This window comes from Orcinus orca, chromosome 14, assembly GCF_937001465.1.
Source record: "Orcinus orca chromosome 14, mOrcOrc1.1, whole genome shotgun sequence".
NCBI classification, from domain to species: Eukaryota; Metazoa; Chordata; class Mammalia; order Artiodactyla; family Delphinidae; genus Orcinus; species Orcinus orca.
In genome coordinates this window covers 16,777,319-16,794,342 of record NC_064572.1, presented here as the reverse complement: position 1 = coordinate 16,794,342, position 17,024 = coordinate 16,777,319, and the positions used below count along the sequence as shown (strand labels likewise).

The following is a 17,024-nucleotide window of genomic DNA, read 5'->3' as shown; positions in this document are numbered from 1 at the left end:
CCTGCCTACACAGCTCCACACACAAGATACTTACTTGTCCATGTGTGGCTCCGATTTATGTTGAGCTTAGACATGATACTTTTCACTGAGTGAATGTAAACATTTGTTTCTTATTGATTTATTACCAATTTAGGTTCTGTGACACAGAAAAATTAAAAACATGAGATGAGTTTAACATTGAACAGTAATCTAAAGGAAGGAACACTATGGATCTGCCAAAACTGATGTTGTAGGGGGAGAAAAACACCTCAAACCATATTGTTCATCTGGTTATCTGCTAACACCATTAATCCTATGAGGTCAGATAATCCAAGAAACCTCTGAAAAAAGGGATGGGAGTGTTTAAGGCAAGATTCTTTTTTTTTTTTTAATGTTCTCACCTGCTTACAATTTTCAGAAGGATCTTTTAATAAAAAAACTAACTTTGACCTAACAGTCACAAAATAGGCAGTGGCCCACGAATCTGCAGACCTGACTTTAAACCTCGATTCTACCACTAACAAATTGCATGACGTCAGGCACTCACCTTCTCAGGCTCAATTCTTTTTTTTTTTTTTTTTTTCATTTTTCAAGTAAGCAACAGATAACCCAAAAAGACCTGCCTGCACTACCATCCTGCGCGTCTATCCAGCCGGGGGAGCAGGAACCTCAGCATTTCTCTAGATGCCATGAAAAATGGGACACTGAGGGCGGCTCACCTCAGGAAAGAGTGACTGGAGAATGAGGGGAGGAGGAGGTGTTAGGGACAGACAATGACAGAATTTCCTTAGCTATGGCTGGTGAGCCTTTCAACCCCGACCATGCCTTCACAAACTCTCCAAACAGGTGACATTTCCTGTGCAGCCTGCATGCCCACCCATCTCAGCTCCAGCTCACCTCTCTCTTCTTAAATTTGTCTCAGACCTTCCACCGTCACACAGCCTTCGATGGCTTCAGGATACCGTGTCATGATTATACACAACAAATAACAAATGAATACATAATAAATAATAACTTGGGATCTGGGTGATGTTAGAGTCAGGAAAAGGCCTTGGTGGCTAGCTGGTTTAGCCCCCTCCAATCCCATTTCACAAACGAATTAACTGAGGAATGGAGGCCCTAGAGACTTATCCAAGCTCCAGCCGCCTGTATTACATACAAAACAAATACAACAGCAGCCAACAAAACGTGAGCGCTCAAAACAACACAGTGGGGCAAGCACTCCAGATATCTGCATTTTACAGCTAAGCAAGACAAATCTCCCAGCGGCTATTTGGTCCAGGAAATTCATGTATTTCCGAGCCCCTTCCTGGGGCAGTCGTTCTCTCCCACATCCTCCCTGCGCCCCGTAATCCCAGCACGTGACTACGTAAAGCACACACACGGGCGCGCGCACACACACACACACACACACACACACACACACACACACACACACACACACACACACACACACACACACACACACACACACACACACACACACACACACACACACACACACACGTCGCGCACGCGCACTCGCTCTTCCCCGCATTCCTCGCCCCTCCCCGCAGGCCCAGATCACACGTCACGCACGCGCTCTCCCCTTGACAACCCCGCTCCCTCCCCGCGGGCCTAGCGCACACGTCACGCACGCGCACTCCCCACGGGCGGCCACACGACGGCGCCGCTCGCTCAGCTCAAGGGCTGAAGAGCTGAGGACCGAGCGAGCCCGAGAGTCCGCGTTCCCGCGCGGGACTCCGGCCTCTCCAGGCAGAGGCGCCGCCGCCTGCAGTCCCTTCAGTTCTGCAGGCGCCGCAGACTCCCGGGGTCCTGCCGATGTTCGCGGGGCTCCAACCTACCACCCGACACCACTGCCTCCGCCGGCTCCCCGAGCCGCGCGGGGTCCCCTTGGCCCTCGCCCCCACCCTCTGGGGCTCACCCGCAGCTCCCTCGCCGCGTGGACCTGGAGGCCAGGGATTGTTTCCCACGAGGGGCTGGAAGCCGGGGAAGGACGAGCCGGGAGGAGAAGGCGGGGATGCACATGCGCAGAGGGAGGGAGCCGCGTGGCGCGGTGGCGGCGAGTTGGAAGTTGGCTTCTGGCAGCTTGGGTTGGAAAAGTGGCTCTACCTTTAGAAGCAATGCCTCACTCCTAAATTGTACAAAAGTAAGCTAATAGTAGTACAGTACCTAGCTAACGGTTTTTATGAAGATTAAGGGCGTTTACAAAAGCACTTAGGATGGCGTCTGGCACATAAATTGTTCAGTACGTTTCTTAAGATTACCTTGCCCAGTATACGCCATGCGCACTCCTTTAGAAATCAGCTGGAGAGTTTCTGCCTTGTTGACTGGATTGAGATATTACTATCTGATATATTCACTCCTGCTACCTGGACCCTGGATTCTGTCCGTGTCCCAGAGATGTATGTCAAAGCAGTGTGCGTTTTCGACTAGACACAAACCAAGAGAAGCAAAGTGGTACGTGAATTTAATTTATGAACGTGGACAGATGTTATTTTAGTTTTGATAAATTTATCTTCTATAGTTTAGACAGTAAATCTATGTAAACTAAAATAATATCTGTGAGCAGCCTAGTTATTCTCCGGAATGAGGAAAAAAGCAACCTAGCAATTCAGTATTAATAATAAAAACTGTTCCTATGTAAGAAACTGTTCACACACCAAACTTACGAAGAAAGCACTTTATCATCTCTCAGAAATGCTTTACCTGGAACCAAATATACATTCTTTTATGTGGGCATCCTCATGACATTTTTAGCACAGTATGAGCATATGGGTGTATTATTTTATGATGAACTTTTCATAAAAGAATATGTAGTTAACTCTTTTTGATCAATGTCATTTAACTTTTTTTTACTAACTTCAGATTTACAGAAGAGTTGCAAAGATAGTTCCCATATACTCTTCACCCAGTTTCACCTAATTGTTAACATTTATTTATTTATTTTTAGTCGGCTGCATCAGGTCTTAGTTGTGGCACACATGGGACCTTCGTTGCAGCGTGAGGATTTCTCTAGTTGCCGCGCGTGCGGGCTCAGTTGCCCTGTGGCATGTGGGATCTGTTCCCCCACCAGGGATCAAACCTAAGTCTCCTACATTGGAAGGCGTATTCTTAACCACTGGACCACCAGGGAAGTCCCTTTAATTGTTAACATTTTACATAACCATGGTACATTTACCAAAACTAAGAAAGTGATACGGGTACAATTGTATCAACTAAACTACAGAGTTTATTCAGAGTTCATCAGTTTTTCCATTAATGCGCTTTTACTGATCCAGGATTCAATCCAGGATACCACAGTACGTTTAATCATCAAGTCTGTTTGGTCTCGTCCCATCTGCAATAGTTTCGTGGTCTTTCCTTGTCTTTCATTACCTTCAGATGTTTGAAGAATAGTGGTCAGATATTATGAAGAATGTCCCTGACTTTGAGTTTGTCTGATGTTTTCTCCTGATTGGACTGAGGTTATAAATTTTTAGAAAGAATACCACAGAGAGGATGTGTCCTACCTATATATGAGGGGACACATGATATCAACACAACTTATATTAACCTTGGTTACTTGGTGAAGGTGGTGTCTGACAGGTTTCTCCACTATATCTTTAGGATTTTCCCCTTTCCAATCTATGCTTAGGGGTGGGTTACTAAGTCCAGTGCACTCAGTGGGAGCGGAATAAGCTCCATCTCAAATTTAGGGTCATATTTTTAAATCACCACATTTAGTAGTAAATTTGGGGCGAGAACCTTTAAGGCTATGCAAATATACTATTCCTACTTAGAGTTTTGGCCACTAATTTTAGCTTTCACTGGTGGCTCTTGCCTGCAACAGTTATTACTGTGGTGTTCCAATTGGTGATTTTATATTTCACCTCTTTCTTCTATATTTATTAACTGGGAATCCCCTGTAAGGGAAAACTTTCATTTCCAGCATTTATTTATTACATCATTTATTATATCAGTATGGATATTTATTTTATTCCCAACCATGGTTATTCAACCCACCTTCTCACTCAACCATTGGCACTCTCTGATCTGTCTTCTGTTCTATAATTTTACCCTTTTCAGAATGTCAAATGGAATTATATGTATCTCCTGGGTTTGGCTTAGCAAAATTCATTTAAGATTCATTCATGTGGTTGCTCCCTTTTTTTTTAGGTCAGTTCCTTTTCCCTGACTCTTTTAATTTCATCCAATACTATTATGTTATTATGTTGCTCAAATTGTTCTGTGTTTGGGCATTGAGAGCTATCGTAGGTTAGCTTTTGGATCCTCTTAAAGTATTCTTATCATTTTTAAGAAATAACAGTTTTATTGAGATATAATTCATATAACATACAACTCACTCATTTAAAGTGTACAATTCAGTCGTTTTTAGTGTATGCACAGATAAGAGTGATCATCACCACAGTCAGTTTTAGAGCACTTTCATCAACTCAAAAGAAACCCCATATGCTTTAGCTATCATCCCCCTATACCTTCATCTCCCCAATGCCATGCAACTACTAATCTATTGTTGTCTCCATATAAATGGAATCAAACAATATGTGGCCTCTTGTGACTGATTTCTTTCACTTTACATAATGTTTTTCAAAGTTCTTCCATGGGCTTCCCTGGTGGCACAGTGGTTAAGAGTCCATCTGCCGTGCAGGGGACACGGGTTCGAGGCTTGGTCCAGGAAGATCCCACATGCTGCGGAGCAACTAAGCCTGTGCACCACAACTACTGCGCCTGTGCTCTAGAGCCCACGAGCCACAACTACTGAAGCCGGCACACCTAGAGCCTGTGCTCCACAACAAAAGAAGCCACCGCAATGAGAAGCCCACACACTGCAACGAAGAGTAGCCCCCGCTCGCTGCAACTAGAGAAAGCCCGCACGCAGCAATGAAGACCCAACGCAGCCAAATATAAATAAATGAAATAAATTTATTTTAAAAAGTTCTTCCATGTTTTAGCACGTATTAATACTTCATTCTTTTTTATGACTGAATAATATTCCCTTGTATGGAATATTTTTGTTTTGTATCAATTTTCTTTATCCCTTCATCAGGTGATGGACATTTGGATTGTTTCCACCTTTTAGATATTGTGAATAACGTTGCTATAAACATTCATGTATAACTTTTGCTTGGACATGTTCTCGTTACTCTTGGGTATTTACCTAGGAATTAAATTGGTGATTCACATGGTAACTCTATGTTTAATGTTTTGAAGAACTGCCAGACTTTTTTCCACAGTGGCTTCACAATTTTTCATCCTCACCAGAAGTGTATGATGGTTCCTATTTTTACACATCCTTACACACACTTTTTTTTTTTTTTGGCCATGCCACGTGGCTTACAGGAGCTCAGTTCCCCGACCAGGGATTGAACCCGGACCACGGCAGTGAAAGTGCCAAATCCTAACCACTAGACCACCTGGGAACTCCCCTACACAGACTTGCTTTTATCTGATATTTTATTCTAGTCATCCTAGTGTTATGAACTACAACTGCACTGTAGTCTTGATTTGCATTTCCCTGATGAATAATGAGGATAAACCTCTTTTCATAAGTTTATAGGCCATTTGTATATCTTCTCGGGAGAAATTTCTATTCAGATCAGTTGCCAATTTTTAAATTGTGTTATTTTATTGTCCTTTTAGTATTGAGATGTAAAAGTTTTTGGTGTAGTCTAGATGCACGTCTCTTATCAGATATATGATTTGCAAATATGTAATCCAATTCTTTTTTTTTAAACCTATCAAGGCAAATAATTATCTATTTATTTATTTATTTATTGGCTGTGTTGGGTCTTAGTTGCAGCACGCGGGATTTTTCATTGTGGTATACAGGCTTCTCTCTAGTTGTGGCGCCCAGGCTCCAGAGCGGGTGGGCTCTGTAGTTTCAGCACGCAGGCTCTCTAGTTGGCGTGCGAGCTCAGTAGTTGTGGCACGCGGGCTTAGTTGTCCCGCCGCATGTGAGATCTTAGTTCCCTTACCAGGGATCAAACCCGCGTCCTCTGCATTGTAAGGTGGATTCTTTACCACTGGACGACCAGGGAAGTCCTTGTAATCCAGTTCTGTAGGTTGTCTTTTCACTCTCTTGATACTGTCCTTTCAAGCACAAAAGTTTTGCATTTCAATGAAGTACAGTTTATATTTTGCTTAGTTGCTTGTACTTTTGGTATCATGTCTAAGAATTCATTGCCAAATCCAAGGTCATGCAGATATACCCCTATGTTTTCTTCCAAGAATTTTATACTTTTAGCTCTTACATTTAGGTCTTTGATCTGTTTTGAGTTAATCTTTTCCTATAGTATGAAATAAGGGTTTAACTTTATTCATTTGTAAGTGGCTATCTGGTTGTACTAACACCAGTTTTTTAAACTTTGTTGGAGTATAATTGCTTTACAATGTTGTGTTAGTTTCTGCTGTATAACAAAGTGAATCAGCTATACGTATACATATATCCCCATATCGCCTCCCTCTTGTGTCTCCCTCCCACCCCCCCTTCCCCACCCCTCTAGGTGGTCACAAAGCACAGAGCTGATATCCCTGTGCTATGCAGCTGCTTCCCACTAGCTAGCTATTTTACATTTGGTAGTGTATATATGTCAATGCCACTCTCTCACTTCATCACAGCTTACCCTTCCCCCTCCCTGTGTCCTCAAGTCCATTCTCTACATCTGCATCTTTATTCCCATCCTTCCCCTAGCATCTTCAGAACCATATATAATTTTTAGATTCCATATATATGTGTTAGCATATGGTATTTGTTTTTCTCTTTCTGACTTACTCTAGGTCCATCCACGTCACTACAAAAACTCAATTTTGTTTCTTTTTATGGTTGATTAATATTCCATTGCATATATGTGCCACATCTTCTTTATCCATTCATCTGTTGATGGACACTTAGGTTGCTTCCATGTCCTGGCTATTGTAAATAGTGCCGCAGTGAACATTGTGGTACATGACTCTTTTTGAACTATGGTTTTCTCAGGGTATATGCCCAGTAGTGGGATTGCTGGGTCGTATGGTAGTTCTGTTTTTAGTTTTTTAAGGAACCTCCATACTGTCTTCCATAGTGGCTGTTTCAATTTACATTCCTACCAACAGCCAGCACCGTTTTTTTTTTGTTTTTTTTTTTTTGCGGTACCCGGGCCTCTCACTGTTGTGGCCTCTCCCATTGCGGAGCACAGGCTCCGGACACGCAGGCTCAGCGGCCATGGCTCACGGGCCCAGCTGCTCCGCGGCGTGTGGGATCTTCCCAGACCAGGGCACGAACCCCTGTCCCCTGCATCGGCAGGCGGACTCTCAACCACTGCGCCACCAGGGAAGCCCGCACCGTTTATTTTTAAATTATTCTTTCCCTATTGAATATTCTTGACACACTTGCCAAAAATCAGCTGCCCACAGATCTATGACTTTATTTCTGGACTCTTAATTCTATTCTGTTGATCTGTATTTCTATACTTACGTCCATACTTCACTGTCTTTGATACTGCTTCTCTACAGTAAGTTTTAAAATTCATAAGTGTGAGTCTTCCAACTTGTTTTCTTTTCAAGATTGTTATGGCTGTTCTATGTCCCTTGTTAATCTATATAAATTTTAGAATCAATTGTCAATTTTTATGAAGAAGCCAGCTGGGATTATGGTAGGAATTGCATCAAATCTGTAGACTAATTTGGGGAGTATTGACATCTTAACAATACTAAGACCTGTGATCTAAAACTTTGGGCTCTTTTGGAACTTCCCTGGTGGTCCAGTGGTTAAGACTCCACACTTCCACTGCAGGGGGCACAGGTTCAATCCCTGGTCAGGGAACTAAGATCCCACATGCTGCGTGGCCAAAAAAATAAAATAGAATAGAATAGTTTCTTTCCTTTAATTAGATTTTTATTTCCTTTGATCAATGTCTTGCAGTTTTTAGGTGCAAGTTTTGTAATTCTTTTGTTAAAGTTATCCCTAAGTATTCTATTCTTTTGGTACTATTGTTAAGTAGTATTGATTCTTTAATTTTGTTTTTAGATTGTTCATTACAAGTGTATAGAAATAGAATTGATTTTTTTATATTGACCTAGTATCCTGGCACCTGGTTGAACTCAAGTATTCTTTAGGATTTTATATATACAGGATAATGTCATCTGCAAATAGAGATTTACTTCTTCCTTTCTTTTCCTCTCTTTTATTTTTTTTTTGACCACACCCCTTGGCTTATGGGATTTTAGTTCCCCCACCGGGGATCAAAGCTGGGGCCCTGCCAGTGCGAGTGCTAAGTCCTAACCACTGGACCACCAAGGAATTTCTACTTCTTCCTTTCTAATCTGTATGATTTTTATTTATTTTTCTGGCCTAATTGCCCTGGCTAAGGCGTCTAGTACAGGGGTCCCCAAGCCCCAGGCCACGGACTGGTACTGGTCCATGGCCTGTTAGGAACTGGGCTGCACAGCAGGAGGTGAGCGGTGCACGAGTGAACGAAGCTTCATCTGCTGCTCCCCATCGCTCCCCATCACTCGCATTACCGCCTGAACAATCCCTCCCCATCCCCCAACCGTCTGTGGAAAAATTTTCTTCCATGAAACCGGTCCCTGGTGACAAAAAGGCTGGGGACCACTGCTCTAGTACACAGTTGAATAAAAGTGGAAATAATTGGCATCCTTGAATTATTATTGATCCTAGGGGGAAAGCATCCAGTGTTTCATCATTAAGTATGATACTAGCTGTAGGTTTATATAGATGCTCTTTACCAGGTTGAGGAAGTTTCCTTTTATTCCTAACTTGTTGAGAGCTTTTATTATAAAAGGGTGTTGAATTTTGTCAAGTGCTTTTTCTGTGTGTGCTGAGATGGTCATGTGGTTTTTAGTTTTATATTATTGATATTATATATGACATAGATTATTAAATGTTAAACCAACCTTGCATTCCTGGGGAAAATTTCATCGTGATTTATAATTTTTTTGTATGTTATGTAAGATTTAGTTTGCTATTCTTTTGTTGGGGATTATTGTGCCTATATTCATAGGAGATACTTGTCTCTTGTTTTTATTTTTATTTTTTGTCATGCCTTTGGCTTTGTTTTCAGCATAATACTGACCTCACAGAATGAGTTGGGAAACGTACCATCCTCTTCTATTTTTTTGGAAGTGTTTGTGAAAAATTGTTATTGAGTCTTCTATAAATGTTTGGTAGAATTCATAGTGAAACCGCCTGGGCCTAGGCTTTTCTTGCTGGTAATTACTGATTAGTGACTTGATCTCTTTACACGTTGTAGGTCTGTTCAGATTGTCCATTTATTCTTCAGTCAGTTTGGATCCTTTGTGTCTTTCTAGGAATTTTTCCATTTGTAGTAAGATACCTAATTTACTGGCATACAATTGTTCATAGTATTTCTTATAATCTATTTTTATTTGTTTCTGTAAGGTGGATAGTAAATTCCTCTTTTTTATTTCTGATTCTAGTAATCTGAGTCTCCCCTATCTCACTTCCTCCCTTCTCCCCTCATCCCCCCATCTATCTAGCTAAGGGTTTCTCAGTTTTATTGATCTTATCAAAGAACTGGCTTTTTGTTTCATTGATTTTCTCTATTGTTTTTCTATTCTGTTTTATTAATTTGTGCTCTAACCTTTTATTATCAGTTCTTTCTACTTGCTTGAAGTTTATTTTGCTCTTGCTTTTTAAATGTCTCAATTTGGAAGGTTGGGTTACTGATTTTACACCCATCGAGGCGCCCATGGAGGAGCCAACCCAGAGTTGCCTCATCAGAACAAAAGGAAATATCACCCAGGAAATTCCCAGAGTTTCATAAGCACTGTCAGGAACCAGGGTCAAAGACCAAATATTAGAAGAGAAATGCTTCTGGTGTTCTTATCACTTAGGAATTTTCAAGTGTTTTAGGAACCCTGTGCCAGGAACTGGGGGCAGAGACCAAAATATATTTTCCATTATCTCACAGGCCCAAATAAACAAGTCTCATGATGCAGCCCAAGAGATCTTGATAAATTAGGCTAACTGACTCTCTTCTTCCTGCATTCAGCTAGAACTTTAATTTATTTACCTCCAGATTTATGAGCATTTCTTCTGTGTGGAGGGGTTGTTACAGAAAAATTTTGTATGTATATATATATATTTTAAATAAATTTATTTATTTATTTTTGGCTGCATTGGGTCTTCGTTGCTGTGCGTGGGTTCTCTCTAGTTGTAGCAAGCGGGGGCCACTCTTTGTTGTGGTTCACGGGCTTCTCATTGCAGTGGCTTCTCTTGTTGCAGAGCACGGGCTCTAGGCATGCAGGCTTCAGTAGTTGTGGCATGTGGGCTCAGTAGTTGTGGCTCGCGGGCTCTAGAGCACAGGCTCAGTAGTTGTGGTGCACGGGCTTAGTTGCTCTGTGACACGTGGGATCTTCCTGGACCAGGGCTCGAACCCATGTCCCCTGTACTGTCAGGCAGATTCTTAACCACTGCACCACCAGGGAAGTCCCTGTATGTATATAGTTTTGAATTTTTCAAATATATTGAGCCTAGAATAGGGGTAAAGAGAGAAAGGATAAGGTCCTGGATTGTTCTTGAAACCCAGGTTGCTGTCTTGTGCTCAAGTAGGTCAACTTGGTGACCTCCAGGATGAACGCTTAGGGCCATAGTAACCTGCTATCCTAAGGGAGAGGCTCATAACATTGTGTGAGTGACCATCACAACTATATTCAACATGAGCCAAGACATAATTAAAAACACTATTGTTGAGAATATTTGTAAATATATGCGTGTGAATCAAGAATGGCACCACCTTGGCCCTACTGCTCCTACTACATTTACTTTAAGGGGGAAAACTTGTATGGGCCCTGAGGCCTGGAGTCTCCTCAGGCTTGAGGATTCTCTGAGTTTCTAAGACCCCTGAGGCCCCCAAATCTTGTGGACTAGGCATGTGAAGGTATATTAAAAACTCTCTCATTGATTTGGTAGTACCAAGAATGCTCCATGGGTGCTGGGAGCCTAGCAACCATGGGGAAAGGGGCAGTGACTTATGCTTACTTAAAAGAATATACTACATTCCTGAAGACACTATCTATCCTCTCAGGATATTGTCTTCCAATTGGCAACATAATTGAGTCTTTAGTAAGCCATTCCACCTTTCAAGTTAGGCCAGCTCCTTCTGGGTAATAGAGTATGTTGTAAGACTAGTTAATTCCATGGGCATGAGCCTTTGCTGTGAAATGAGTTTCTTGACCAGATACAATGCTATGAGGAATACTGAGGTTGATAAGACATTCTTTGAGACCACAAGGGGTGGTGCTGACAGAAGCATTACACGTAGGGAAGGCAAATCCATATCCAGAATGTGTATCTATTCCAGTAAGAATGAATCTCTGCCCCCTCCATAATGGAAGAGGTCAAATATAATCAACCTGCCAGGAGGTAGCTTGCTGGTCCTCCCAGATAATGGTGCCACATCAGGAGTTAGTGTTGATGTCTGTTGTTGATGACAGATTAGACACTTAGCAGTAGCATTAGCCAAGTCAGCCTTGGTAAAGGGAAGTCCATGTTGTTGAGCCCATTCTTTTTTTGCCACCCCATGCAGCCTGCAGGATCTTGGTTCACGAGCCAGGTCAGGCTGAAGCTCCTGCGTTGGGAGCTCCAAGTCCGAACCACTGGACTAACAACAGAGAACCTCAGACCCCAGGGAATATTCATCAGAGTGAGGTGTCACGGAGGTCCTCATCTCAGCACCAAGACCCAGCTCTACCCAACAGCCTACAATCTCCAGTGTTGGAAGCCTCAGGCCAAACAACCAGTGAGATGGGAACATAATCCCACTCATAAAAAAAAAAAAAAAAAAAGGAGGAGTTACTAACAAAGAAACACAACAGTACTTCTTTTTATATTTGCCTATGTAGTTATCTTTACTGGTATTCTTTATTTGTTAATACGGCTTTAAGTTACTGTCTAGTGTTGAGTATCCTTCCTTTTCAGGCTAACAGACAGAGTTTAGAATTTCTTGTAGGGTAGGTCTACACTGACTTAGCTTGGACCAAACTTTAATCAGGCTTCTCTCGCCCTCACAAGCCCCAAACTTTGGCTGTTCCCCAGTGTGACCAAGCACAGAAATACAGAATATATCCTCCCACCCCTTAACAGCTCATTCCAAAAAGGGCTTAACAGAGTCAGACAAATTTCCAGTCAGACTACCCCATCACGCTGTTTGTTCACCTCCTCCACTCACTCAATTTCCTCTCGAGTTCCCGCTAATCCTTCTTATTCCTCCCTAGAAAAGAAAAGCCTTTTTCTATTTAATTTTGAGACGCTTTCCGATCCTTAAGTCAGGGCATTATTTCTATTGCAGTAGTCTTTTTTAGAGGCTTCTCTTAACCCGAAGCCTGGATTTATTTTTCATATCCAACGCGCCATCTTGCTATCTTTTTCACTGCTGAGAGAAATGCTACCATATACCGTTTACTTTTAAATAGTATCATCTTATTGCTAGTATTTCCTAGTATTTAATTCATTTAATTTCTTAGTATTTAAAGTAACTTTCCTGTTCATATTCATAATTCACATTGATTTACAACTTTGCTTCCTTGGGTAGCCTGGTGTTTAAAAGGCACACTGGCTGTGAGACTGTTTTTGTGAGGTACTAAAAGAACTCAGGGCTGCATACAGTAGATAACCCTAGCCCACAATCTCTGAATTGCTAAGGAACAAAAATGTTACCGAAATTCTTTCAAGGTACTGGGCGAACAGGCTTCTGGGAAATGGAGTCTGGAAGTTCGTGAGCTCACCGCGCATTGTCACGGGAACCGGTCTCTTTTTTGCGTCTCCTTCTGCGCATGTCTAATAGCCTGGAGGCTCTGCCTCCAGAAAGCCTCGGGACGATTGTGGCAGACGGTCACGGAGCGCCCGGGTCTGCGCGCCGCTCAGGGAGCTGGTGCGGCCTTAGTGGGAGTGGCGGGCGAGGCAGAAGGGTTGGACGAGGGCCGGGGGGAGGGAGGGTGCGGCCCTGCGCGGCTCCAGGGAGTAGGCGGGGGGGACTGCGGTGCCCGAAGGTGGGGAGGAGCAGGACCCGCGGCGTAAGAACCTGAGAGGGCAGGTGGTGGCGGCCTTGGCGGAGTTTCTTTCTGGAGAAGTCGTCGGCGTCGGGCGTGGGGACGCCAGACCTCGGTGAGGCTGCAAATTCCGCGACGCAGGCCGCCTGGTCTCTGCGGCCACGGGAGTGGGGCATGTGCACATGCGTGATGGGTGCGCCCTGCCCGCGAGTGGGGGGCGGGTTTGAGGGGCGCTTGGGTGCAGGGCAGAACTAGGTATAAAGGAATTATCTGGGAAAGTTACCTACGTGAGACTTCATTTTCTCGTCTGTGAAACTCAAGATATTAATAACATGTGCCTCGTGGGGTTGTTCAGAGGATTAAATACCATATAGCACAGTGCCTGGCAGTAAATGTTAGCTACCGTGGTTCATAGAAATAATTCTTCTTACTCGTTACTTTATGGCTCACAACCTGTCACTTAGGTCAGTATAACTCTCCCCACTGTAGCAGATTAGAACACTGAGGCTGAGAGGACAGTTATATAGACAAAGCCACAAAACTATCAGATAACAAACTAGAAGACATACTCAGATTTTCTCCGAATGTCATGGTCTTTCGCATTTACTGTCTTGGTTATAAAAGCCAGCACTGCATCCTCCCCAGAACTTAGCAAAAATAATTTGACGTGTGAAGAAATAATTTGAACGGTTGAGTATTACCATGTAACAGCTCTGTTTCTGGGATTTCTAGATGTCTTCGGAGTTCTGGGGACAGACAGCATAATTGTTTCTGAGTTAGTTCTGTAACAGTCTAGTTTTGTGTTCTGAGCAGCCTTGGTTTGAGTTTATTGAAGGTCCGACCTGAGATTCTATGGAATAATGGATACTAAGAGTTGAACTGCGGGCCTGGGTGAAGGTTCCAATGAAAATGAATTTGTTCCTTAGGTGCATTTCTCATCTACCTTGGAATAAAGTACCTCTTGTGAAGTAAGGAGGAGTCTCTAGGAACAGAATCTGACGTGGGAGAGAACCACTCCACCATTTGAGCAAGTGTCTTAGCAGAGGCAGTAGTTCCTAGAAGGGAGCAGATCCCAGGTTTGCACCGCCTGCTCAGAATGAGTGAGATTTGGATGTTGCCACATTCAGAAGTCGTCACAGGCTGCCTGATGGAGGAAAGTCTGGACCAGTTTTCAGAAGGCAGGGTAACTGGGCTGTGAGGAATGAAGGAGGGTTAGGCTACTCAGGAAATATAAGTTCATTGGAGAGCTTCTGAGGACATGGTGTCAGGAAAGGAGCTTTACAGCTAGATTGGAATGAATTCTGTTTTAGCAATCCCAGTTAAACCCGCACTCTCTATTTTTCACTCACTCATCCCAGATTCTGAGCTCTTAGCACAGTGAATCTGGCATCTAAAAATACGCTGATGATTTTCTTATACAAAACAGTATAAGAAGAACTTTCTATTTGTCTTGTTAAAAGTTGGGAAAAATTGGTCCTGAGGGTGTAAATGAATTTCCCTGGCTTTGTGTTAGTGGCAGAGCCAAGAGTAGATGTTGAGTCTCCTGATACCCAGGCCGGTTGCTGCTGCATCATCATTGGTAAAATGTTTCTTAAAAGGCAGTCTTTTGAGGATCTATATATACTTTTTTGTATTTTTTTTTACTTTTATCCATATTAAAAAATTTTTTTAATTAGTTGATTTTTAAAATTGAAGTATCATTGATTTACAGTGTTTCAGGTGTACAGCAAAGTGATTCAGTTACACATATATATATTCTTTTTCAGATTCTTTTCCATTATAGATTATTACAAGATACTGAATAGCTTTATATATATAACTATATTTTATAGTTCCCTGTGCTATACAGTAGGTCCTTGTTGTTTATCTATACACATACTTTAGAAAAACACTTAAAAAGTAGCCTTGAAGTGCCTCCTTCCCTTTTTCCGTAGCTTTGGGTGAATTCTCTACCTCAAGCGGTAAATAAGAAAATATATGTGTACATTACAACATTTGCTGTATATCTTAATGAAAGCTTAGTGTTCCTTCATTTAGGGTATTGTTATTTGACCAATTTCCTTGTAATTTTTAAATTTCTTTGAAATAAAGGGGTACATATATTGTTTTTAAAAAGTAGAAAATAATTACATTCACCCAGTGAAAAATTGCATACCCAAGCTCTGCATGACCATATCACAGTCACACATAGACATGTGAGTACTTTGTTTCGTATGTCTCTTCCTGCCCCTTCTGCAGGATGAAAAGGATATTCTCCCACATAGAAGCATTTTACCCGGGCTATTTTTGTAGCCATTTAAATAGGCAAATCCAGGAGTTGCAGGCAGTCTATATCTCTAATGACTTTATTCCTCTCTTTCTGTCCCAGCTATACCTTCAGAAATTTCAACATTTTTCCAAGACCAGCAAAATATGAAGAAATCTTATGTGAGTTGTTAAAGTCTTTCTACACTGTTTAACAATGTATTTTATGAGGTTAATGACTCCTATACTTGAAATGGAAAAGTAGAAATAGGTAAAATGAAACTGAGGGAAACAGCATAGCATAATGGTTCTCAAACTTTAATGTGCATTAAAATAACCTGGAAAGTTTGCAAAACATGGAATGGGGCCTGAGATTGCAGGTGATGGTGATATTGAGGTCTACAGGCCAGTAACATTGGAATAGCAGGTCACTAGAGCAGAACTGGCAAGGAGACACATACACACAGATCATAAGAAATTATGTGGTTACCAAAATTAAGCTGCAAATATTTATTTATTTAAAAATTAATTTTTATTGGAGTATAGTTGCTTTATGATGTTGTGTTCATTTCTACAGTACAGCAAAGTGAATCAGCTATATGTATACCTATATCCCTTCTTATTTTTTGGATTTCCTTCCCATTTAGGTCACCACAGAGCGTTGAGTAGAGTTCCCTGAGCTATAGAGTAGGTTCTCATTAGAGCTGCAAATATTTCTGACCATCTGGTAGTCATGGCCAAAAAAAAGACTATGTTACATGGCTTTTATTGATCATGTGAATAAAGCTGCCTGATTCCTTTTGGAGCCAAAAGATTTTCTGACATTGAAAGCTGAAAGAAGAAAAAAAAAAAACCTTTTGTTTCTTTTCCTGTAAATGATGAACAACCTTTTGGTGGCAACCATGAAATAAATGCCTGTAATTATTCTTCAGTGGATGCAAAAGATGGTACCAAGCAAAACCCAGTTAATCAGATTTTTCAGGAGGCCATATTACTGATGCTCATGTAGACAGCTCTCTGATGGTCTTGGGTTTTTTGGGGGGGCCCACCCCTGCATAAAACTAGAACCTCTACAGAATAAATTGACTGCATGTCCTTAAAATAAATTTCTAAAATTCTTTGTCTTGCACAGTATGTAGAGTGTTCAGTTAAGAGAAGATTTTCTGGCAGGTGTTTCTGCACCTAATCAAATTTCAATCTGCTTCATGCAGAATGGATTCTGCCTCATCATTTGCTGGAATTTGGTCAGTGAAAGTCACCGATAATATATATTGTTTAAGTACACGTAAACAATTAACCATTTTAAAGTGTACATTTCAGTGGCGTTTAATACATTCACAGTATTGTGCAACCATCATCACTATCTAGTTCCAGAACATTTCCATCATCCCAAAATAAAACCTAATACCGTTTAAAGTCATTCTCTATTCCCCTTTTACCCCAGTCCCTGGCAACTACTAATTTACTTTCTGACTCTAAGAACTTGCTTCTTGTAGATATTTTACATAAATGTAATTATACAGTATGTGTTTTTTGTGTCTTTCATTTAGTATGTTTTCGAATTTCATCCATATTGCAGCATGTATCAGATTTCATTCCTTCCCCACCCCCCAGCTTTATTAAGGTATAATTGACAAAATTGTAAGATATTTAAAGTACATATCATGACAATTTGATATACATATATGTTATGAAAGGATTCCTCCCATCTAGTAAATTAACACATCCACCACCTTACATATTTTTCTGTTTTTTTGTGAGACATTTAAGTTCTCCACAGATTTCAATTA

General features: G+C 41.6%; 2 protein-coding genes across 12 annotated transcripts in view; one reads left to right on the top strand and one right to left on the bottom strand.

The window, feature by feature from the left end:
- LOC101287519 (zinc finger protein 33B) overlaps positions 1-17,024 on the bottom strand; it is a 346,100-nt gene that overhangs the window by 19,911 nt on the left and 309,165 nt on the right. For 2 of the 11 annotated variants that reach the window (XM_033412950.2, XM_033412953.2), the window contains exons 1-2: positions 1,904-1,999; positions 35-136 (exon numbers count right to left, since the gene is read on the bottom strand). The exons of 4 other annotated variants lie outside the window; for them this stretch is intronic. The gene's annotated coding sequence lies outside the window, so the exon portion shown is untranslated. Of the gene's footprint in view, positions 1-34; positions 2,007-17,024 lie in introns of those variants that run through there. 5 more of the 11 variants (XM_049696648.1, XM_033412949.2, XM_033412954.2 and 2 more) reach the window with 5 other exon arrangements.
- The window catches only part of LOC117198134 (zinc finger protein 33B-like), a 76,960-nt gene continuing 72,706 nt past the window's right edge, over positions 12,771-17,024 (top strand). The window contains 2 exon segments of the mRNA XM_049696670.1: positions 12,771-12,872; positions 15,359-15,417. Coding sequence (XP_049552627.1) covers positions 12,775-12,872; positions 15,359-15,417 — 157 coding nt within the window. The 5' untranslated portion in view covers positions 12,771-12,774.